Here is a 23,954-nt window from a genome sequence, read left to right as displayed (position 1 = left end):
TATTTTCACTTAGAAAATCAAAAAAACATAATTTGACCAGGGGTGCCCAAACTTTTGCATACAACTGCATGAATATTGTGAAACCTGAATCCACCTATTATATTTTGTCATATTGCTCACTCATAGATGATCAACAGTACTAGCTATGTACCAGAGGAGGTCAGAGAGGATGTACAGTTGTGTGCAAAAGTTTTGGCGCCCCTGTCAAATGATGTGTTTTGTTGATTTTCTAAGTGAAAATAAGATAATAACGCATCCTCTACAGAGAACACACTAATGCACATTTTAACACACAGTTACTGCTTATTTGCTGAATTCAACATGTTGTGGAAATAAAACATATAAAAATAAAACATAACTTTTGCACAGGCCATATTTTATGGCACATTTTATAGTTTACGTTCAACTTTTTCCATCGTGTTAAATTGTGCACTAAAAATATGACTGCAGAAAATTGGAGAAAAATATAATATTTAAGTTTGTTCCCTGTAGTTGATTTGTTAACTTATTTTTTATGACCAGAAATCTTTAACTTTTTCATATGACTGTTTATATTCTCTTTCTTTCTATGGCTTTTAATATGATAGCGGCAACATTACTCATTTGCAATACTAGTGCTTAAAAAAATCCCAAAAACCACTCATTTGAGAGGTTCTTCAGGGAACCAAAAAGGGGTTCTTCTGTGGCTTTGCTCCCAAGAGCCCTTTTCGCCACCTTTACTTTTAAGACTGTAATACATAGGTTGTGGTGAGCAGCTTAGCTGAACCTTAGCAGACCAAGTTTGGAGCTGCCTTGCCCTCTAAACAGACACAGACCTAATACTGCACTCTGAACAGGCTCATAAAGCTCTGATTGATTTGTCTGCTGACCACAGATAAATATCAAAGCTGTCATAGCCTCCTGACATTTACAGTTTGAGTGCAGCTCAACAGTCCTCCATATTATCTCTCCGATACTGATTCTGTGAGTGCTCACTCGTTCTCTTTCTGGATGGAAATCAGATTATGGTGAGCCATAGTCATTCATGAAAATGGGACATATTGCAAGCATGTTATGAAACGCTCCATTACAGAAAATACTGAAACTCTTGCAATATATAGGCCTACTTTTTGGTGTTAGTAGTCAAAACCTTCAGTGCTGCGTCACTTTTGGTCATTCTGAATTGTCCTGTAAAAGCACTAGATTGACATTAATTTCAATACATGTGTACTTGATTATGTAGGCCTATTACACAGCACATCTGAAAGGGAACAGGTCAGGATAAAGTGTAATTTCAGTTGTATTGGAAGACTGTGTAGCCTAATAATTATGAAAATGTCCCCACAGTCTATTTCCAATTCACATTCAAAATGACTAATGTGGGACTGACCCATGGCCGGCCCTGGATCAAAGTCATTAAAGTTTCATGTGAGTTATGCAAATTAACATTGTTAATGAGAAATTAGGACTTTATATTCATCAGTTTGGAGTACAATCAGCAGGTCTCATTTTAAAGCATGGGCATTCTTGTCTTATTTTTAGCTTCGGATTAGACGGATAATCTGGTATGATTGTGCCCTTCTTTTAACTCTGTCACCTGCCGGGTTACCACTCACTCCTTCCTGTGTATTTTCCATCACGTTTCCGGCATGTTCTGCGTATGCGTGCAGGCCCCATGATGCCTTTCCATCTGCCTGTATCAGGTTTGGCTGCCATGCCAGCTGGAAACAGGCGCTGAAATGCACCAGCGAGTCTACAGTTAGCACTATAGTCGCTAGCAGCCAGCATTTAAGCTTTATTTTTAATGGGAATATTATTTTTAGTTACAGAATGATTGTGGTATACGTACCAATCTAGGTTCTATGTGCATGTCAACAGAAGTGGGTGAAATCCATTAAAAAATAAGGAAACACAAATTGCTGCCAGTTATATGATGATAGCAGAACTAGCATCAGCCATATTATTAGCGACGAGGAAGCTAAGATACAGAGGACAGAGCTCCTTCAGGCTTGCCTTTGAACGTCTCCAGCGGCTGGTCAGAAATACATGAAACACACTGAGAAGTGAACCTTAATAAACTTTTGAACTTTTAAACTTCTCTGCAGTCAGACAGTGTCTCTCGGAGGGGGGTCCACGCTTGATGGAGAGGAAGCAGGCAATGAAGGTCAGGTACCTGACAGGGTGGTGGCCATGATAAAGAGAAATGAATGGGAAGGAAAATGCCTTGCTGATATCTGTTCAGCCATCTTGAGGCAAGAATATGACATCAGGCTCCTGTTGTGGTGGGATATAATGGTGAACTTGCTAGCAAAACAGTGGTGGCTAAGCCAGCAAGCTTGTTAGCTAGTGTGACTGAAAATGGCTCGCAAAACAGCGAAAGCTAACTATTCAGCTTCTAAGTGAAGATAAGTTCACACTTTCTCTGAAGGGAACACACTTAAATATGGCATTTTTCTGCACAGTTCAGCGCATTTTGTGTTACATTATGGTAAATTCAGCAAATAAACAAGGACCTGACCTGAGGCAATAATGGTGGAATATAATGGTGAAATTGCTAGCAAAACAGTGGGAGCTAAGCTAGCAAGCTTATTAGCTAGTGTGGCTGAAAATGGCTTACAAAACAGTGAAAGCTAACTATTTAGCTTCTAAGAGAAGATAATACATCCTCTACAGGGGACACACTTAAAGATGGTATTTTTCTGCAAAGTTTAGTGCACATTTTCCGTTTATTTGCTTTAAGTTTAAGCATAAAATATAAGATGTGCCATAACTTTTGCCCAGGCCACATTTTACACTATTACAGTTACATTATTAATATGTAGAAATGTGTTAAATTTAGCAAATAAACAAGGACCTGACCTCAGGCAATAATGGTGGAATATAATGGTGAAATTGCTAGCAAAACAATGGTGGCTAGCAAGCTTCTTAGCTAATGTGGCAAAAATGGCTTACAAAACGGTAAAAGCTATCTACTTAGCTTGATAATATAACCCTTTAGACCAGAGTAGATTGCATATAAAACAAAGAGTAGCAAATTGTATAAAGCACAGTTACAGTTAATAATAAAACCATTTTATGATGAGCTTACTGTTGGTAAGGTGTAGCTATGTTTAAGAAAGAAAACTATTTTTTGATATACCTTTTAGGGACACACAATGATATCAAAATCATATCAGTATTGGCAGATAATCTGCACCAGATTAGAGTTGACCTATATTTCAAAATGATATTTGATGAAGCATTTATTGTCCCCGGGAAGAGCAGGACGTTTAGGTGACGCTGGGCTGCTGTGCAAAAATGCATCTTATTCTTTTTACCGCACTTGTAACCCTATAAAAATAAATGTTAAATGGCTGGATTTAGTCCCAATTTCTGCATTTTATAAACATGTATATATCAGCATCTGCATAGGCATCAGCAGATATGTACAGTGGTATGCATAAGTTTAGGTGCCCCTAGTCAAATTGCATTTTGTTGATTTTACAAGTGAAAATAACACATCCTGTAACATACTTCTGCACATTGTAAAGTATGTTCTGTTTTTGCTTGCTGAGCTTGAAATATTGGAGAAAAATAACGAATAAAATGTTGCACATTTTATATTTAATTTATTTTTTTCAACATGTTTAACTCAGCAAATGAACAGAAACTGTACACTGAAATATGTAGAAAATGGCATATTTAAGTTTGTTCCCTGTTGAAGATGCATTAACCTTTGTTGTTGTGTTTAAACGTTTGCACACGACTGTATGTGAAAAATACTGAATGCCTGCATCGGCCCAGAATTCCCATATTGGTGCATCCCTAGTACTTTTTGAACTTAAGTGTTCTGTGCTGGACTTACAGCCAAGACTTTCTTTAGAAGAAATGATATTTTATGTTTAACTTTGGGGGTTCCTCAGAGATCTAGAGGGGAACAGAAGGGGGGGTATCTGATTACAGGGGCAGGTCGCAAAGGACTTCACCTTTTCAACCTTTCACTGTTATGGTTTTATGAATATTGAAGGGAGAAAAGTAAGGTAGAGTTTTTTTTCTCCAAAATATCTGGGAATGTAGCCAGAATGTTCACACAGTCTGAGAAGAGAGGGAATAGAGAGAGATGTGCAGGAGAATAAACAAGAGAACCTCTAAATGTCTCAGTTGAAATGTCTAAATGCTTGTGAGTTAATGTTTGTATCTATTCTATTTGGGTCAGAGAGATGTGGATCACTTCATAGACTGTTATGTTCTGAACTCTGATAATCCAACATTAATCTGTTTGTGTGATTTTATAAGCAAAAAAAAAGAAGAGAAATTCAAATTTTCTCATCTATCATAGACTCCATGGGTTCTGTTCCTTCTCTGTGCTGACAGTTCTCCATGACTTTATTTGTTGATTTAGGCCAGGACCTTTGAATCTGATGATAAATTATGCCTGAGTAATGCTTAGAAGCCAGTGGCAATAGGATGCTCCCGCAGAGTGTTTTTATTAGGGCTTTTTTCAAAAACCATGATCAAAACCAAAAGAACAAGTCAGCGTAGGCTAAGACACAGGGGAGGCCATGATTTCCACAATGAGTGCTTATTATTAAACACCAGGGCAGAAAGGCACATACAAAGCACTGAACGTGCAAAGGAGGTCACCACCAGCCACAGGCTTCACCCTCACGGTCCCCAATAGTCAACACAAAACACCCACATCCCCGATTCAATAAAGCACAAATAACACACAACACATTTTTACACAAACAATGACCTTTAAACAACATTAAAGTCCCTTTTCAGGAGGGCATGCACCTACCATGAGCCTCCTTGCATGGACACTCACATGGCCACACCTCCTGACCTTTTTGGAGGCAATGTGAGCCAGTAGTGGGTCACTACAATATGAAAATTTCCTATTATGACTTTGTCATGGTTTCTGGTATCATTGTGGTGGTGTTAAAATGGACTGATTTTTGAAAAGCACTAATACATTGTGCACTAATAGATTGTGCATAATAATATATTGATAGACTTTTTAATGAACCTCTTTTTTTCATTATTTCTTTATTACACCAAAGAAACCCTAACATTAAATTTATCTATATATCCCCAGCTCTATCTATCCCCAGCTGTGCCGCTATTTTCTGTTCAAATCAAGGATGATTAGAATAAAATGTTCTGCATTTTTAAATACCTACAAATAAATCTTACATGTCACACATTTAGACCCAGTTTTAACATCTTTTAAATGTGTACACAGTCACAGTGAAATGCAAATTTGGGCCCCCCTGGTCAAATTGCATGTTTTGTTGTTTTTCTGAGTGAGAAGTAAGTTAACACATCCTCTACAGGGAACAAACCTAAATGTTTTTTTTTCTGTAAATTATAGTACAAAATGTCTATTTATTTGCCAACAACAAACTCAAGAAAACAATTTAATGTAATTTGACTGAGGCATCAAAATTTTGCCCATGACTGTGTATGTATGTATATGTGTTGTCTTGGCGTGCACTTGTCTGTAGCAGTGCATTATTTACTTCTACTGTGACTTTTTTTTTTTTGTAAATAGGGAATTTGTTACTATAGGAATTATAAAAATGTAAAATAATATGTTTATTATTGGGTGATATGTCATTAAAATTAGTAACTGTCCTCAGGGGTGCTGCGCAGAGCTGACTTTCAGTGGTTGTTCTGGAGCTCTGTGTGTTCTCTTATTTGGAAACATTAGATTGCGTGCATACTGCATTCATGAAATCCTGAATTAATTACCTTATACATAGTGACTAATAGTCAGTTTACACTAACTCACTAGCAGATTCCTTCTGTTGGTCTGTGAAAGTTGATTTGAGACTTGAGATCTTGCTAAACACATTTACGCTACCTTAAGAGGGGCTTCATTACACCGGGCCTGCTGGAATAGGCCAGAATGACAGTGTGGCTGTGTTTGTGTGTGAGAGAGAAGTGAGGTGACAACTTCAGATAAATTGTCTGTTAGTAAATCTTGGAAAGCTCCCAGTTTTTGCCCTAAGGCGATTGTGGGGCAAAGCTCTGCATCAGGACCTTGTTGTGTGAACAAGAATCTAGGATTTTTTCATTAAATGAAATATAATACTGAATATACACATTGCTATGGTAACGATACACTGCACAGGAAAAAAAAAACAGGCCTTACAGAGTCATTCCTTAAATTAGCCTGAGCAGAAGCTAACATGGCTGTGTTTGCTCGCAATTGCTTTGCTCAGGGGGGGAAGTTGTTGCTGTTTGTTGAACTGACTCCATTGTTTTCAGCTGTTGAGCATTAGTGTCATTTTCATACACATCTGCACCGGCGCTGGCTCCATTTAACATTCGACATCCATGCAATATGCTGCCGCCGCCCTCGCTAAGCAGCTTTGCGCCCATGTGCGCCGTCTAAGTGTGTCACTTCGCTGTCTCTGATGCTGCTTTGCAGATGCCATGACCTTCAGCAGCTGTTAGCCCGCATGCTAACGGTGAAGAAAGCCACTCAACTGTGTGGCTACAGGGCTGCTTTGCTAATACCTTGCATAACTTTTAGCCAGTTTCTAACAGTTATACCTACAATATCCAGCTCGGTCTTGTTTTATTCTACACTGTTCTAGCTTGTGTGTGGTTTTGTTAACATTCTTGCTGAAGTATATTGAGGATGATTTCAGAATCGGCAGATAATTTCTTTAAAATGCCTAAAAAAAGATTAGATTGTTGTGCTCTGGAAATTATTGCACTCCAGATTACTGTACTGTACTGGAAGACCAGAACATTTTGGTGAAGCTGGGCTACGGTGCAAACTTGTCTGTGTTTTATTCACTTTACCACACTTGGAACCACAAATAAATGTTAGCTCTGTAATGCTAATCCAGGTGGATCTCACCCTAGTTTCTGCATGTTATAAATGGTTTGTGTTGATATCTGTAGATATATACATGAAAAATTTTGGATATTAGCATTGGCCCACAATTCTGATATTGGTGCAGTCCTACTTAGGTTAGCAATGTAACAATACAACATATCATCCCTGATAGCAAGAGGATAGTAGACCACTGTTGGCACGCTGATGGCAAAGCTGGCACCGGCACTTTGCTCAGCGTTTTCTGGGCAGCCCACTGGTGCTTAAGCAGAGTAATAGACAAAGTTCCACTTATCATCACTCATTTTCCTCTCACAGTCCAATTTACTCCTTTTCCTTCCTTCCTTTCTTTAGTTATACTTTGTAAATTAGTTTGGTAAATCATTTTAATGTAGCACAGTGTCAGCAACAACATTTTCAACAAAATCGTTTTATATTAGGCCTTTTTTCTGAGTTGTTTGTAATATTTATCTTCGTTCATTTTCTAAAATAAAAGATTTTGTGCGTTTAAAATATGTTTGAGGAGATTAGAAAACTAGTTATGCCTGGTACGCATGACAATAATCTAGGTGGTCCAAGTGTAGACCAGTAGTGGCAAACAGTCAGCGGGGTGCCAACCTTATCAAGCCAGCAGACCAATACATGTTTGCTATTTGGAATATTGACTTAAATTGTTTTGGAGTATCCTACTGTACACAATTTAAGCAAGACTATATTTTTACTGTAACGAAAAATGTCGTTTTCTGAATTTTGTGAATCAATACACTCAGATAATGTGTTCAACATATTATTATTGTTATTCCAAATGGTTGCATAGGTGTTGCAAGGGTGTTGCAATGGTATTCCAGGTGACTGCTAAGGTGTTCCTTTTAAAGGAATACAGCTATTTTTTCTACCTCATCTCTATCTGGTGCATCTGCAGCACATAGTTAATTAACACAGAAAACTATTTTGATGTGTTTGCATATACTTAGTCATAAAAGAACAGAAAACTGATGACTAGAAGCACATTTGTAATAAAAGCCAGTGGCCAACTGATGAAGCAAATACCACTGGATTTTATTATAAGCGGTCTCAGTCAATGGGTTTTCTATTCTTTTCAGTACAGTGAACTGTGTTGAAATAGTTGTATGTGGTAATGGACTGCATACTACTCAGGCTAAAAAAGGCTGGAGTATTGTTTTAATCCTCAGCGTGCTAATCTTCCGTATTGACCCAAAGCTTGTCATTGATCCTTTCAAGCAGGTCTACAAAATGATGCTTGTGATTGCCCATTTTTGACCCCGAATTTCAACGTCCATGGCTATATTGCCCTAAAACCTCCCTGTACTGGTTTCGAACGCCTTGTTCGGTTTTGCTAACCTCAGCCATGTCCAGACTTAAGGTCACACTCTGGCTTGTCAGGGAGATCATGCTGGTTGGATGGATTTCGGTGCGGTTGTCATGGAAATGAACGCTCCCAGAGGTCCGCGAACTAAGCCCATGGACTGCACAAACAGATCGCAGGCTGATGAAGATGAGAGATTGAGAGAGAAAGATAGATGGAGGAGGAGAGAGAGAAGTGGTTGACAAGGCAACAGTGAGACAAGACACGCCTCAATGCACCAAAGATGAATAACAGCTTCAGATGTGGTGGTGGTGGTGGGGGGGGTGGTTGAAAAAGTGTAGACATCTAGATGCATGCCATCCTGTCTCAGACAATTTCTCTAAAGCGCCTCGAACGTGTCGCTAAATTCCTTTCAGACGTGCTCGGATGTAGCACTGCAGCTAATATGTCACAGATGGGCCCCTTACATTTCGTATGTTTAATTACGTTTATGTGAAGGAGTTTGCTCATTAAATATGTGTGATTAAGAAAGGCAGTGGCATCTGTTCAAACTCAGCATGGCTCTAATTCACTGGCCTGCATGGTTACACCACTCTGAGTACAATAAATGTCCCCTAAGGAAGCTTTTCCTTATACGGCAATCTCTGTCTGTTATTGGTATTCGAGTAATCTACCGATTATTTTGACGATTATTGAACTGGCTGATAATTGCTTAAAAAAATGATGAAAAAAAGTTGTTTGAATTTGCCTGATGTGTCAGACTGATATTTGATGAAGCCTCCGTCGTATTCCAAAAGATCCGAATGTTTAGGCGATGCTAGGCTTAAGTGCAAAAATTTCTGCATTTACTGCATTTGTATCCCTACAGAAATAAATGTTAAATTTCTTCATAATGCTAATTCAAATAATCCAATAAATGTACCTAAAGGAAGTGTTCTCTTTTAAGGCTGTCACTATTGATTATATAGTAGTAATCAAATAATCTTCCAGTTATTTTGATGATTATTCAACCCCAGACCATTAAAATGGACTTAAATGCACAATAACAAAGCACACAGCTCTTTTCATGATACTTTACTAAAAACACAGTAGCAGTAAAAATTGCATTATCATCATGCAACAAATCACTGCCAATTCATTGTGAAACAGACGGTAATTGGTGGCTTTTTAATTGAGTGATCTATTTTAAAAGGTCTTTTCTATTAATCCTGACAGCTCCATTTTCTCTGTATCAAGTTTGGATGTAAAGCAGACAGACAATAATGGAGGTTTTATGCTTTAGTTACAGTATTCTACATTACATAATTCAGTAATCTCTTGTCTCCTGTCTGTTTTTTGTAGGCATACCGGTTCATACTGCTGAGGATTACCAAAAGCAGGACATGAAGCTAAGACGGGTTTAAAAAGACAGAGTGGTCAGTATCTACCTTTATTTATTTATTTGTGTGTGTGTGTCTGTAGACTGTCCAAAAACACACATCTCCAAAACAGAAACTTACAGGAGAAGGCAAAAATGTTATCTTTTAATGTAAGTCAACGTAAGGAGGTGCTTTTCTAAGTAATTTTCTGTTGGTCCATTCATCGTGAAAGTTTCACACAGTATAAAAGACAGCTGCTGTGTGAAAATGATGTAAAAAAAATCTATATAAATCAACAAATATGGAGATGCCTGTTTTTTTTGGACAGAGGCGATATGTATGTATATCTGTAAATGTGTGGGGCGGTTTGACCAATTTTGTCACAATACCGATTTTAAGACACCAGCAATTCCACTAAATGAAAATGACTGATATAGTTTAAAATGATCAATATTAAACAGGCTTCAATAGTTTTAGTTAAACAGTGTTTTACTGACTGACATGATTGTCAGTTCTGAGTTCTGAATTGTCACATTTCTTATTCATAAACTCAAATAAACGGCAGAAATTTACGATGTTCTAAATACTATAGATGTTGTAGCTCTAAGCTGAGCTTCCCAGAATTCATAAAGATTTTGTTGGCTTCTATTAATTCTTGTTTTTCATCTGTTGTCTTTTTAGAAATGTTTCTGTGTTTTGTAACATGTTATCTTCACGCTAAAGGTTTGGTTTGGATACATTTTCCATGTTTTTGTTATTTTTATCATGATGGTGTTTTGTGTTCAAATTAGGCTTGGGCGATGTAATTGGGTATTGGAAATGATAAGTAACCCGATGACTATGCTTCAAAAGTGATAATTGTCATGTTGGGATAGAGAAACGATGATGAACTAGAGAGGAATTTTAAACAGAATACTTAGTAATATTACATAATATATACATGCAATTCCCTAAACCTTAAAACCTAGCCTAAAAATACTTCTTTGTGTTGAATGACCAACCATTCTGTTGTTGAGGATGTTGGATTTCTTAGCACATACTATAGCCTATGTACTGAAATAATTTTAATAAGTTTAGTAAATTTTATGCAACTGCAAACTGTTGTAATTGATTGTTATTTGTCCATAATAAATAATACTATTATTATCATTATTTTTTTTTTTTCTTTTTTAGTTTTTTGCCCAGTGTTTTGGCCAAGAATTTTCATTTCAAATAACCATGGCATTCTGAATTGTCAGAGATGTGTGATCAGAGATGTATGATCTTTGCAGTGTGAAACAAGCCACTAGATATCAGTGCTTTATCGACAGAATTTTTGCAATAAATCCACATTGCCTCAGTTAATATTGTCCAACTGACATATTAGATGAGCCTTAGAGTCTGTAGCTCTGACAACATTGACTCAAATGCACTATTTTTGGAAGGACCATGTATTTCGGAGGTCAGACTCTACTTCAGTTTCTGTGTGTAACATAAACCTTCCACAGTCACTCTGAAGCAGTTGAGTGAGAATTATCTAGAAATGACAGTACAGATAGAGGGGAAAAGAGAAGATCCACCATGTTTTTGGTGGGCAAACCTGGCGTTGGCATAGATGTACAGTTGTATGCAAAAGTTTGGAAACCCATGGTCAAATGACATGCTTTATTTTTTTTCTAATTTAAAAAAAATAAACACATCCTTTACACACTTCTGCAAATTTTAATGCACAATTTATAATTATTTGCTGAGTTTAACATATTGAAAAAAAAAAACATTATTTTTGCACTGGCCACATTTTATGTTTTTTTTTCATTATGTTGAATTCAACAGTAATAGTGCATTAAAATGTGTAGAAGTGTGTTCTCTGTAGAGCATGTGTTTACCTATTTTCAATTAGATAATAAACAAAGCATGTCATTTGTCCAGGTGCGCCCCGAATTTTTGCTGTGTGTGATTGTGTGTGTGAAAAGGTGAATATTCACTCAGCGTGCTTGAAGGGAAATGCCTCCGCTCGTTTTGCAATTTCCTCCTGATGAAGCAGCAGAAGGGGCACGATTTGCATTTTCAGAACAGCACTTTGCAGGAGGGTTCTTTTGTTTTTTTCCCCCGTTGGTGGAAGGCCATTACAAAGACAACGAGCACCCATTTCACCTGTGTCAAAACAATCCTTCCACACTGCTAATTAACAATTCAAGACAGATTTTCCCCTTAATTGTGCATTTGCGCAGCAAAACCAGAGCAGACATAAAAACGTATGGTCTGCCCTGCAAAACCGTGTCAGACCTGCATCTGGTGTGGTGTGATCCGTTGTTTAACTGTGTTTGTGTATCATGCAGTGTTTCGACATCTGGACGGGGTCGTGCTAGTTAAAGCAGGGTCGAGGCCTGGAGTGATGGACGGCCATGTCGGATTCAGGGCTTAGCGGGGTGTAGACGCTAGCAAGCTTTAGCTTTTTGGGTCTGTAGGTTTGGAAAGCAAAGCAAAAAGATCTTGAACTCACTGTACATGCTACAGAAGATTAACAGTAGAAAGGTTATTAATCATCATGGTTATTGGTTACTCCTTGTTCCAGGCTGGTATCATTTTCTCTTTTAAAATGATTGCACACAGAAATCTATTCTGGAAAAAATCTGCCTCAAAGCGATTATCCTGACATTGGGCACTGCCTCCTGATTAGACTTTTATATGGATGTGTCCACCTTAATTTGTAATAAAAGCTGGAGAAAGTCTTGGGTTGAAACCAGGAACAACACGTCGCCATGTTGGATTCAGAGCTCAATGTGGTGCAGATGCTAGCAAGCTTTAGCTTTCTGTGTCTTAGGTTTGGAAAGCAGGGCGAACAGAAGTCAAAGACATCTTGAACTCACTGGACATGCTAAAGAAGATTAGCGGTAGCAAAACCAGTTTAAGGGAAGCCTGAGCTACTTCTTGTTTTCCCCAATGTACCAAAAAACACTAGAGGTCTGTGAGCAAGTCCTCAAAAAATGGTGGTGAATGGAGCTAAATGGCTAAATGAAAGCTTGAACGTGCTTCTACTCATTTATGTGAGAAGCTTAGCTACATCTTTCTGTTTTTTCTACAGCAAACAGATTTTGGGCAGAAGGACACTAGCATTACTGCGACTGAGTGCTGACTGGTTGCTGAGGTGATCAGCTAATTGGCTGAATGGAACAGTTTTTACTGGTATCATGTGTGTTCATGTGAGGCACTGTTAGAAACATAGATATAAATACTGAGACGCTGTGTTGTCTGTTCTCTGTCTGAGGTGATACATTTGCGCATCCGTGGTCAGGATCCGCTTGTATAAAAGACATATAAGTTTTCATCATTACATCGACCATAACGTCCTTATTACTCATCCGATTGTCTTCAAATTTGTTTACATATGTGCATGTTGCTGATTATTTAAATGTATGACTTACATGGTGCTAAATTTGTAATGCGCCAAGGAAGCTGATACATGAATGTATTTAAATTTACATTTATCTGATGCTTACAGGCTGTGATGGGATCTCCTCTGATGCAAAGAGACAGCAGATCAAACACATCACAATCAACATGTTTAATATCTTAATTTAAGTAATCTACACATTAATGTTAAACTAGTCATAAAAACACATAAAAGATGTAAACATAAGTGTACATACAGAGTGCTAAAAATAAATAAAAATAATATATAGATATTGTTGACCGCCCCAAATGAAGGTGGCGTTGACATGCCTGGCTGTGGTTAGACGGTCCTATAACTGGAGTTCAAAAGCAGTCAGAAATATGACAGCAGTGTTGAAATGTTTTATGCTGTTCTGTGTTGAGAAAATGAGCACATTATCTGTATAAAGATGATTGTGTTAAACTGCACAAAAGCTGCATAGGAACCTATTTATTTTTTAAAAACCTGGAAGAGGTTGGCTCTGGAGGTAGTGAGATTATTCATTATCGTTTCAGGCTGATGTCATTTCCATCTTTTAAAAATGAAGGAATCTATTCTGGAAAAAAAATCTATTCAAAATCGAAAGTACTACATGTTTCAGTACCAGTTTTGATATTTGTCCACTTGGCCTCGTCATTTCCCCATTTTGCCATCTTAAGAGCCGTTCCATTACTTAATCAGCTAAGGTAAAGGGTGTTAGATGAGCCTTAGGATGGGTGAGGGATTGAGCGAACACCAGTGTCAAACTCCAGCAGCAGAACTGCACTGGAAACGATTGCGGCCTGGCGCATTTCCCTTCTTCAAACCTGAAAATAACGGCGGACAGATCAGTTTATAGCAGTAAACTACTGTAAAATGCTTAACATTTCAAAACCATAGCATTTGATTTGCCGGACTTTAGGTTACAAACTACCTCATCAGTAATACATGACTTCTGATGTAACGTCATCACTTTACTCAGCTAGCTGGCTAGTTAGCATGCTAAAGGCTACATAGCCAAAAACAACAAAAAGAAAGGAATGCACCACGGTTCTACACCACTTTTATAGCCAAATGCAATCAGTTATCCACAAGTTTTATATATGTTATGTTCAAACGTCTCAAAATATGATTATATTGCAAAGTTTGCATGACTAGCCCATTAGCTCACTGGCCTCTTCACTTGTTTAAAGTAGATGTGATGCACATTTGTGTGGAGTTAAAGTGGGCGAAAAAAAATATTAAAATGCAGCCGTAGTGAGATTATTAATTCTGTTGGGATTGGGCCTATACTGTTTCAGACTGCCATTTCCTTTGTAGAAAACGAATGCACACCGGAAAATATTCTGGTAAAAAAAAAATCAATTCCAAGTCAATTCTCTTGAGGCTACTACTGGACAGCACCTCCATTGATTTATGATTAAAAGCAGATTAGAGAAAATTGTAGGGAGCATGATTCTTAGTTATTATTGTAATTTTATCGTTATTGTTTGATGCAGATTTCGTGTCTTCTTTCTGTTCTTTAGAGACAACAGGAATCTTGAGGATCATAATAGACAGCAGCTCCTGGTTAGAACGTTATGTGGATGTGTCCACCTCAAATTACAAAAGGCCAGAGAAAATTAGAATTAATTAGTGTTACTATTGGTCATTTCCTGTTCCACGCCCATGTCTTTAGGAAGTGAACTGGTGGCACCCAGGAATCTATTCTGGTCAAAATCAATCCCAAATCGATTATCTTGCCTCTGGTAATGGACAGTGGCTCCTGGTTAGAGTTTTATATGGATGTGGCCACCACTGATTTATGACAAAGGCCTGTTAGAGGATCAGCCTGCTTTAAATAGGTGCTGCTACTGCTCAGTCCCAGACGGATAGTAATGGACAATGGCTTTTTTGGTGGAATTGTATATGGATGTGACCACCACTGATTTATGATAAAAGGCCGACTGGAGAAAATTAGAGGTATTAAGATGATTAATTGTCGTTATTGGTCATTTCATTTTTGGAAAATAAAGACATGCAAAAATCTATTCTGATAAAATCAATTTCAAATTGATTGTCTTAAGTCTGGCAATTAACAGCGGCTCCAATGATTTATGATATAAGACTGAAGAGAAAATTAAAGGCAGTATGGTTATTAATCATGCTTCTTATTGGTCATTTCCTGTTTCAGGCTGATGCCATTTCCTCTTTAAGTTTTATCATAATTCTAGATTGATTTTGCATATTTAACTGCTTTAAATACAGGCATATGCAAAAGTGTTAGCACCCTGGTCAAATGACATGTTTTGTGGAGTTTCAAAGTGAAAGTACCCATATGGAAGGAACATATATTTGTTGATATAAAATATATATACACACACACACACACATACATATATATATATATATATATGTATGTGTGTGTGTGTGTGTGTCCATATATTTGGACATATATGGACATATATTTCCTTTGCACGTCTGCACATTGTGATGCTTACCTACTGTTTATTCGCTAAATTGAACATATTGGGTAAATTTAATATTTTTTATTTGATTTTTTTCCCAATGAAAGGAAATTGTGCACTAAAATTTGAATTTTTAAAAATATATATATTTCAGCTTGTTCCCTTCAGAGGAGTGCTAACTTATTTTTACTTAGGAAATCATCAAAACATGTAATTTGACCAAGGGTATTGTGTACGACTGTAGGTGCTGTTATTGCTCAGTCCCCTCAGGAACGTTCTAGCTTCGCCTCTCGCAGCGTCATTCATCAGAACTGAACTATAAACAAGCTGAGTAGAAAGAAAGGAGTTATGCGTGGATCGAGGTAATATCGGATCCTGCCTTGTTGGCTCTTGCACCTGCACACGCCCAGAAATGAGTAAAATCGATTTTACTCGTGCAGATATTGACTTCTTGCTGGGGTGGTTCTGCAGCGCACTGCTGGATAGGTGAATCTTCTGCCGCTGATAACCCCCCCACCGAACCCCCCCACCCACCAATACTCCGGCATAAGCTGCACCTAATGTGAAGGCTAGCCAGTAAAACACACACTGCTTGGGAAGGCTTGGGAAGTTTTTCAATAATTAATGGGCCCCTCGTAAAAAAATCTATATCCGCTATAGTCGAATGGTAGCACAAGTGCTACAGATTAATGCTACAATGCATTACACTAACGTCAAAGCGTTCTGCAGCACTTAGACATAGATTTGCTTCGGAGTGGACTGTTCATTATGAGCTGAAAAGTGGGTGTAAGCAATTCCTTCACTAAATTGCAAGATATTAATTACATAATAATGGAAAAATAATTCCTGCTTTGCTTGGCAGTACTACATTTGTACAATGTTGATGTTTGTGCTTTCAGTAAGAGCAGACGCAGCATGTTGTTTCTGTAGGTATTTTACTTACAACTCTATGAAGGTATTGGGGTGCACATAGTCCAGTGCAGACATGCTATTATATGCTATTACTGCAAAATTCAATACCTTGTTTTGGCCTGAATAATTGTGTTAGGGCTCTGCCCACTGATGGTTAACTAAGTTACCACAGTAACAGCCCCAGTAATGGTAAAAACTCATTTTTAAATTTCAATTTATTGATTTATTGCAATCGAATCATAGCAAGACACTTCTATTCCCAAACATGAACATAGCAATAATGTTGCATGATGTGATATCCAACATCAATACCACATTTATTGTACCTAGCATAGATAAGGCTGTTGTAGAAATGCAGCTTTTGAGCTGTACTGGATAAATGCACTTGGTGGGGGAAACTGGAGGGCTACAGCATGTGTGCCACAGCAGCAGGCAGATATCATGCCTGTACAAATGGTTTGTGTGACATTCACAATTCTAATTTCTTTTATTTTACAAAGATTAAGCTTTAACTCACATGCTATCACCATGTTTGCTCCTGCTTTCGCTTTACTGTTAGGCTCCATCACCAAAAAACTTGAAGAAAAGGTAAATGCTATAAAAAATTTAAAACAGATATATATTTGGATATTGTAGTTGATGAAATTAATGGAGGGCTGTAGGCTTACTTTTTAGGCTAAAAAGTCAATAACACATTAATTAGCACGTTTTAAATCCTATTTTATTATCCAAAAATAGCTCAAGGAAATCAGTAGGTTTTCATGTTGGGTGAGTAACTGAGGCTGCCTCTTCAGTTGAGCGAATGAGCTACTACAGCTCACCTGCGAAACATAGGGTGCTGATGAGGACGAGCTGTTTTCTACAGGTGTTCTTTTCTCCTCAGTGGACAATGTGCCAACATGCTAGTTTGTCAGAGAACTATGGGCCTCATTCACCAAGCGTTCTTAAGATGAAACTTAGGAAGATATTGGTGAATGAGGCCCTGTATTTTGTTTCTGTTTGTGGACCTAGCTAACATCAGCTAGAGATGATAACCTAAACAGAGTTAGCAGTAAAGCCATGCTGCCTCTGGCTTCTCAGGCAGTGACGAATGTGTCCTTGGCATAGCGCTCGTGTCAATATACATAATATATTTATGTAATGTACGTACTTACCCACAAATATCAACAAAACATTCACGTTCTTGTTAAACATAAAATCACAGTTTTCCAGAATTGTTGGCATCTACTTGTGATTAAAGAAGAGTACCCAAATAGTGCTTTCTGCTCTTTTAGTAAAATAGTGCTTTTTGCTCTTTTTCACTTTCAGTATAATTGTTCTTTTTCTTACGCTATCTGCTCACGTAGGTACACTATAAGTGAATTGCTGCTCTCTTCGGGTTAGGTCATTAACTCACTCTAGGTTGGGCACAACTTTGAAAATATAAATGAAAAATTGGCAGAAATAAATGCTGCAGATTTTTTATTTTCGACATTGTTGATCATCTCGAATAATTGTTTAGCCGTAACTTGAATGTAAACTGAATGGTTAATGTTAATGGCCTGTCAAAATAAAATGTGTTAATTAACATTATAAAATGGTACCCTCTATGTACCCTTACATACTAAATACTTATTAATGTTGAGTTTTAAAGGAAATTTGTATTTGGTGCACCTTCTACTGGGTTTTGAGGTCCCTCCCAACAAAACACTCTTAAAAATACAGCTTGTCTGGAATGTATGGAAACAACTTTATTTGGCATTAACTCTTATATGGAAGGTTGTTCTCTTTTGCACTTCTCATTTGAAGAACAACCCTCTAGGGAACTAGAAGTGAATCTTCTGTGGCCCTGATCCAAAGAACTTTTTTTGGCCCCTTTATTGCACTATTGGAAGGGACCTCAAAGCCATGCCAACGTTCACACTATGCAAGACTAACTTTTTCCTCTCTCTCTCTCCAGTGTGTCTGGACGATCGTGCAAGAAGTCCTGCCATGGCTCCCCGTCCCAGCGGAGGCCCACCCAGTCCCGGGCCGTGTGTGTTTCCTTCAGCCCTCTTGCTCCTGCTGGCCTTCCTGCTCTCCTCGCTCTCCAGCACCTGCCATGCCTTATGTACGTCTCTGAGGTTTTGTGTGCTTTATTAACAAGTTCCCGTCGGTATGGAAACAATCCAGAGTCCCACGGTGCCTATATATGTGCGCATACTGTAGTTATGGAAACAGTGGGAGATGTTTTTTGCTAATGAACTAGCTGAAATGCAACAGTGTGGTGAAGGTTGAGTGATATGTCAAGGTTGACGAGGACACAAGTATGCTTAACACCTGACATTAAATCTCAGCGCCTGACACGAACCTGTATCTGTTAGAACGTGACAAGTGTGACAATGCCTGTCTTTCGAGCACCATGGCAGCCATGTGATTATCCTCCCTCACGTGTGAGATCCATCTCCCAGTTCCTCAGAGTCTGGTAAAGCTGATAGTTTGGCGAAAAAACTGATTTTTGGTCTTCTGCTTACACCAAATGAAGGTGATCGGCTAAGACATGTTTGGTGTCTGACGTTTGCTTCTTTACTTTTGCAGTGGAGCCATGAAGAAAATGGAGCTAACAAGTTATCAAAGCTTATAGCCACTAATTAGCATTGTGCAAACAGCATACTTAAATATTTACACACTTTGTTTGGTTTTATGTACCAAATACAGACTATTTTCCAACCTCTCTTTACTGCTTAGAATCAAACAGGCTGCGCTTTTAAGACTAAGATATGTGAATGACTTTTTTTCTGATTGATTGATTGCCATGTATTTTGCCTCATTCAAAAAAGCAGTTCATACAGTGCTGTTTATACAGCTTAGTTTTTATATAGGGATTGTATAGACTGGGGATTTATTGCAACTTGAAACTTTAACAATGTTTACATCACTATATGAAACTCTTTCATATCAAAAATGTGAGCACAATTCGTTTTTCCATTATATGGGCCCTTTAAACCATTGTGGTCAGCACAGCTCACCTGAATGCTGAATATTAGTACATTTATATTTATCAGCACAAAATGGAGCTGTTGATTATGAGATACTAAAGATGCCTGCTGTACCTCTGTAGCATCTGATTATCATTCCTGGTCATCAGATTGTTTCTGATCGTCACGTCTCGGCTGATCGGCGCCGTGCGTGCGCGAGAGACGATTACACTTCCTCCTCTTGCTAGCGTTCCTCCTCCTTGATTGGTCTTTGATGGCAGTTGTCATGGGGATGGTGCGCGCTGGAGAGCGTGACATCATTGGATAAGACACAGCGGCGGCTCTCGGTCTTGCTCCTCAAGGTTGCCGCTGATGTCTTTGTTTCTTTGTTCTCTGGGATGAAACGGCACCACTGGTCAAATAAAAGACTTTGTTGCTGTGTGTGTCGGGGTATGCGGGAGTTTGACAGAGTGGATGTGCGGGTGTATGGTAGGGCTGCACGATGCATAAAAAATTTATGCCGATTTCCACAATAAACGCATCAAGATGAGCGCTGACAGAACGGATCAAATAACTTCACGCCAAAGTTATGTCGTTTAATTAGCAGAAATGTAGCTTTAGAAGCCCAGCAAGTGCTTCCCTGTACGGGGCTTGAACTCTGTTTTCCTGCATGAGGAGTGAGTAACTAAACAGCCGATAGCAAAACAGCTCAAAAACTACTCTATCCTGAACTATTAGCCTTTAAAAATACTCCAGCTGTGATGATTACTTCATTTTCGGTGCTGTGGGTAAAATATGTGAATCAGTAATGGCTACTGTCACAACAGTCTTGCATCATTAGAAGGAGCTGTTTAAGGAACCATATATTTATTAATTTTTATTAGCTTATATAAAAAATATAAATATATGTATTTGATTTTGTAGTCTTTATAGCAAAAGCTGTTTTTTAGTCTTTCAGTAGGGCTGGTCAATATGACAATAGTGATCATTATCATGATAAATTACAAATTGCGGTGTGTCACAATATGCTTTTCTAAGCATATCGTGAATATTGTCAGACTTAAACACTTCCCAACTGCTTGTTAGATTGCAAAGACAGTATATTGAGTCCTGTTTAAGTGAATTTAGTTCAGCAAAGTACGTAAAACGTTAAATATAAATAATTGGATTCATAGTGTTTGATGGTATATGTTTGAAATGTGGTGCTACTTTGTCTGTTGCAGCTTATCAGTTGACAGAAAAATAAATATTGTGATATTAGTAGGACTATTAGTACTTACTAATTAATATTTTTATTTTGCACAGTAGTGAATGTTGCTCTTCTAATTTTGTATTTTAGCTATTATTTGTTAAAAGGAGAGGTTTGTTGGATTTCTGTTGTCACAATCTGTACACTGTTTCTAGCAGGGCATGCTAACTAACTTTCAGTTTTTTTAAGCCGCTTTAGCGTGTTTGGTCAAAGTAATGTTTTAACATTTGTTAATGTAACTAGAATACCATTTGGTTCAGGAGTTGTCCATTCAACAAAAACCAGCTTTATATCCATTTTACCATTTTGGCTGTAAATATGTCTCAGTATGTGTTAATGTACTAGTGTAGGCTAAAAAACATAATCGAAAACGCCGACTTACTTTGCTCTGCTTTAAGCTTTAACACAACTATAGCTGCTTTTCTCGCATCTCTGGCAGGAAAAAAAGTAGAATAGTTTCTTGTAAAATGTTTCTCAACGTTCAACTTTTTACGAGGCTGAAGTCAGTGTCTCATTCGTCAGACTCTTATTTGAATTTTCCTGTTCCACCTTAAATGGTGCCTGAGGCACCAGAATGTAACTGCTGCACCATTTAAGGTGGAACGGGACAATTTGAATAATAGGCTGATTTCGACTTCACAACTTTTTAGTGTTTGACAGTTTCTCGTTGCAGATTACATTTATCAGAAATCTTTCTCTTTGTCTTTTCGTTAGCTACTAGCTAGGTGAGATTGTTGTCTGCATTGCTATGGTGACCAGCAGTCTGCACACCAATCTTCCGGGTTAAAGGGTGAACTAGCAGTTATACATTAACTCCAGCGGTTAAGGCCATATAGTGTTAAAACTGTGTTGAACGATCAGCAGGTCTTTATTTTACTGCAAAGGAGGATTATTTTGTATTACCTAAAAATCTATTTCTGCTGTGGAGCCGCAACAAGACAATAAAAGAGCCACATGTGGCTCCGTAGCCGCATGTTGCCGACCCCTGATTTGGTTCATTCGTCATCTCAGTGTAAGGACCAGCTAGCATTTTCAAATAGTGAAAAACAAAACAAAAGAAAAGAAGTTATGAGGTTACTTCAGATAGTCTCGATATGCAAGTGTGTGCGGTGCGAGAAAGACTGTGTGTGAGTTACATCAGTGTAGCGGCTCCCCGCGGAGCGGTCGGCTTTAAAGCCTCCTGTTACTGAGGGACTCCGTAATCCTAAAGGACGTCCCAGTGCTTCTGGAAGATTCTGCGACTTCTGAAGTAAACAAAAACACGCTGAGCGATAGCGGAGGGTAAAGCTAAAGGGCTGGGAGAGGTTGAGGGACAACGCCCCTCGCCAGCAGCCTGTCTCGAACGGCCTCTTTTTGTGTCCTTATCTGTAGAGCTCATCACTGCCTCTCTCGGCTCCCTCATCGCTCTCCCTTCAGCTCGGGATTACTTTAGTCTGCCATCACTCTCACTCTTACGTTTCTCTCCCTCTTTCTCTCTGACCCCCCACACAAATTCCTCCTCTCTCTCCTATCTTCTCTCCTCTGTCCTTCTCCTATTCCTTCCTTCATCTTTCTGTTCTACTCTAATCTAACTTTACTGCTATGGAACCTTTATTAGAATGTTAACCCTTTGAAGTGTAGAGATACACAATGAATCGGAATCGTATCAGTGTTGGCAGATATTTGCTTCAAAAAATCAGCGTCAGACAGATGTTTAGGTTTGACTGATATTTTAAACCAATATTTGATGCTGTATTTGATGAGCGACTGTGCTAAAATCTCAGTATTTTGTTCATTTTACTGCATTTTCAGCCTTCTACAAATAAATGTTAGATTTTTCATGCAATGCTAGTCCAAACGAGTCTAGTTCCAATTTTTTACCTAACTTTTTTTTAATGTTTGTATTGTCATCAGCTAATATGTACATTAAAAATATTCAGTTTCTGGACGATTAGTGGCCCATAGGTGGCCAGTGAATTTTAGAGGATGGAGTTCATATACATACATAAAACCATATGTGCGCGTAAAAAAGACTTATTCATCAGAATGGACACAGAAAGTTAAGTATTGTAGAGCTGAGGTCAACATATTGCACTTATCCGCACTTTCGACAGCAAATCCCCCACTACTTTCAATAAGATAGTTAAAGGAGAACTTTAATTTTTTAGAATTTCTACATAATTCAATGGTTGAGATGTAAACAGAGTCTTTCAGAGTTGTTTGATGTGAAATGGTTCATTGCAGAGAAACTTGGTCTCAGATTTCTTTGAAAGATACATTTCAAGCCAAAACCTTCTCCCAAAACTAGCAGTGCCTCAGCCATCAGGCAGCGTTTTCCATTACCATTTCATAAAATAATATTCTGTAATGTAGTTTTTGGAGGCATTAAACTCTTCAGACATTTGATTTTTATCACCACCACTGTGAACAAATCAGACTGTGTTTCTCCGGAACAGAGCATTTTACATCAAACCCCTCTAAACGGCTTTGTTTACTTATCTTATTGACTGAATTATGTAAAAAGGTTCTTGTGAGATTGCAAGCTTTTTATACAGCTGGCAGTGACTGTGACTTCTGAGGGTTAAATACTTTTAGTCAGCCTTTTTGTAAAGCAGTACGTGGCTGTTTCGAGAGGTGCTTGTGCTCCAGCTTTGTCCAGGCAGCCATAAACACACAACACACACTCACCTGCAAATGAGACAAGGTGGGGGCGGAGAGGCGAGGTGTGGGTTCTGGTTGCCATGGTGAGAGCCAGGCTAGGCTTAGCCCTGACGGATGAGTCTGAGCCCGTCGTGGAGGGCTGGTGGGGGTGGGAGTGGGGGTGGGGAGGAGCCCAGATCATCCTCACCTCTGTTTGACTGGCCTCCATGGCAACGGGACACGGCAGCGATGATCCTCCGCTCTGAATGCCGGTATCTATGACTACCAGCGGCCTCCCGTGTGTCAGAGTAGACGTAATGCCCCCCCACGCTTTAGCTGCTATGTGTCCATGGGGAATTCGATCCGCTTTGCATCCGAGTGGAGTGGCCAAGAGAGGGCGGGGCTTAGCCCCATGCCTTATTAAATTCAGCTGCAGAATTACAGCCGTGTAGTATTTATTGCTTCCTGTCAGCGTGGTGACATAACAGCTCTAAATCGCCCGAAGAGTGCCACTCATGCAAACCCGGCCTTTTGTCTGCCATGAGTTATTGGCTTTTTATTTCATCACGCCATTCTTTGGCTTCTGACATGGATCTGTCCTCTGGCTAAAGTAGGCCGGCGTGTATTATAATAACTAAAAAGCGGCCGTGCATGCAATTATCAATAGTTCCAGTTCAATTTAATTCAGCTCTATTCTCATTGTACCAGCACACTGCAAAAACAATTGGACTTGATTCCAATGTGTATAGACTTTGTACATGAATTGAATATATTACATAAATGCAGTTGCTGCCAAACTACAAAAAACAAGACAAAATTGTATTTAATATTTATATTTATGCTTAATTCCACTGGAAAAAATATTACATTTGAATTGAATAAATTCAATACTTCACTGTAAAGAGAA

General features: G+C 38.5%; 1 protein-coding gene across 1 annotated transcript in view; it reads left to right on the top strand.

The window, feature by feature from the left end:
- Window positions 1-23,954, top strand: part of LOC118796978 (receptor-type tyrosine-protein phosphatase S-like) — a 217,850-nt gene that overhangs the window by 51,774 nt on the left and 142,122 nt on the right. The window contains exons 2-3 of the mRNA XM_036556159.1: window positions 9,477-9,550; window positions 18,183-18,332. Of these exons, the coding sequence (XP_036412052.1) occupies window positions 18,215-18,332 (118 nt within the window). The 5' untranslated portion in view covers window positions 9,477-9,550; window positions 18,183-18,214. The remainder of the gene's footprint in view (window positions 1-9,476; window positions 9,551-18,182; window positions 18,333-23,954) is intronic.

Source organism: Colossoma macropomum, unplaced genomic scaffold (assembly GCF_904425465.1).
Source record: "Colossoma macropomum unplaced genomic scaffold, Colossoma_macropomum, whole genome shotgun sequence".
Classification (NCBI taxonomy): domain Eukaryota; kingdom Metazoa; phylum Chordata; class Actinopteri; order Characiformes; family Serrasalmidae; genus Colossoma; species Colossoma macropomum.
The sequence above is the reverse complement of the archived record's forward strand: the minus strand, read 5'-3'. Positions and strand labels throughout refer to the sequence as shown.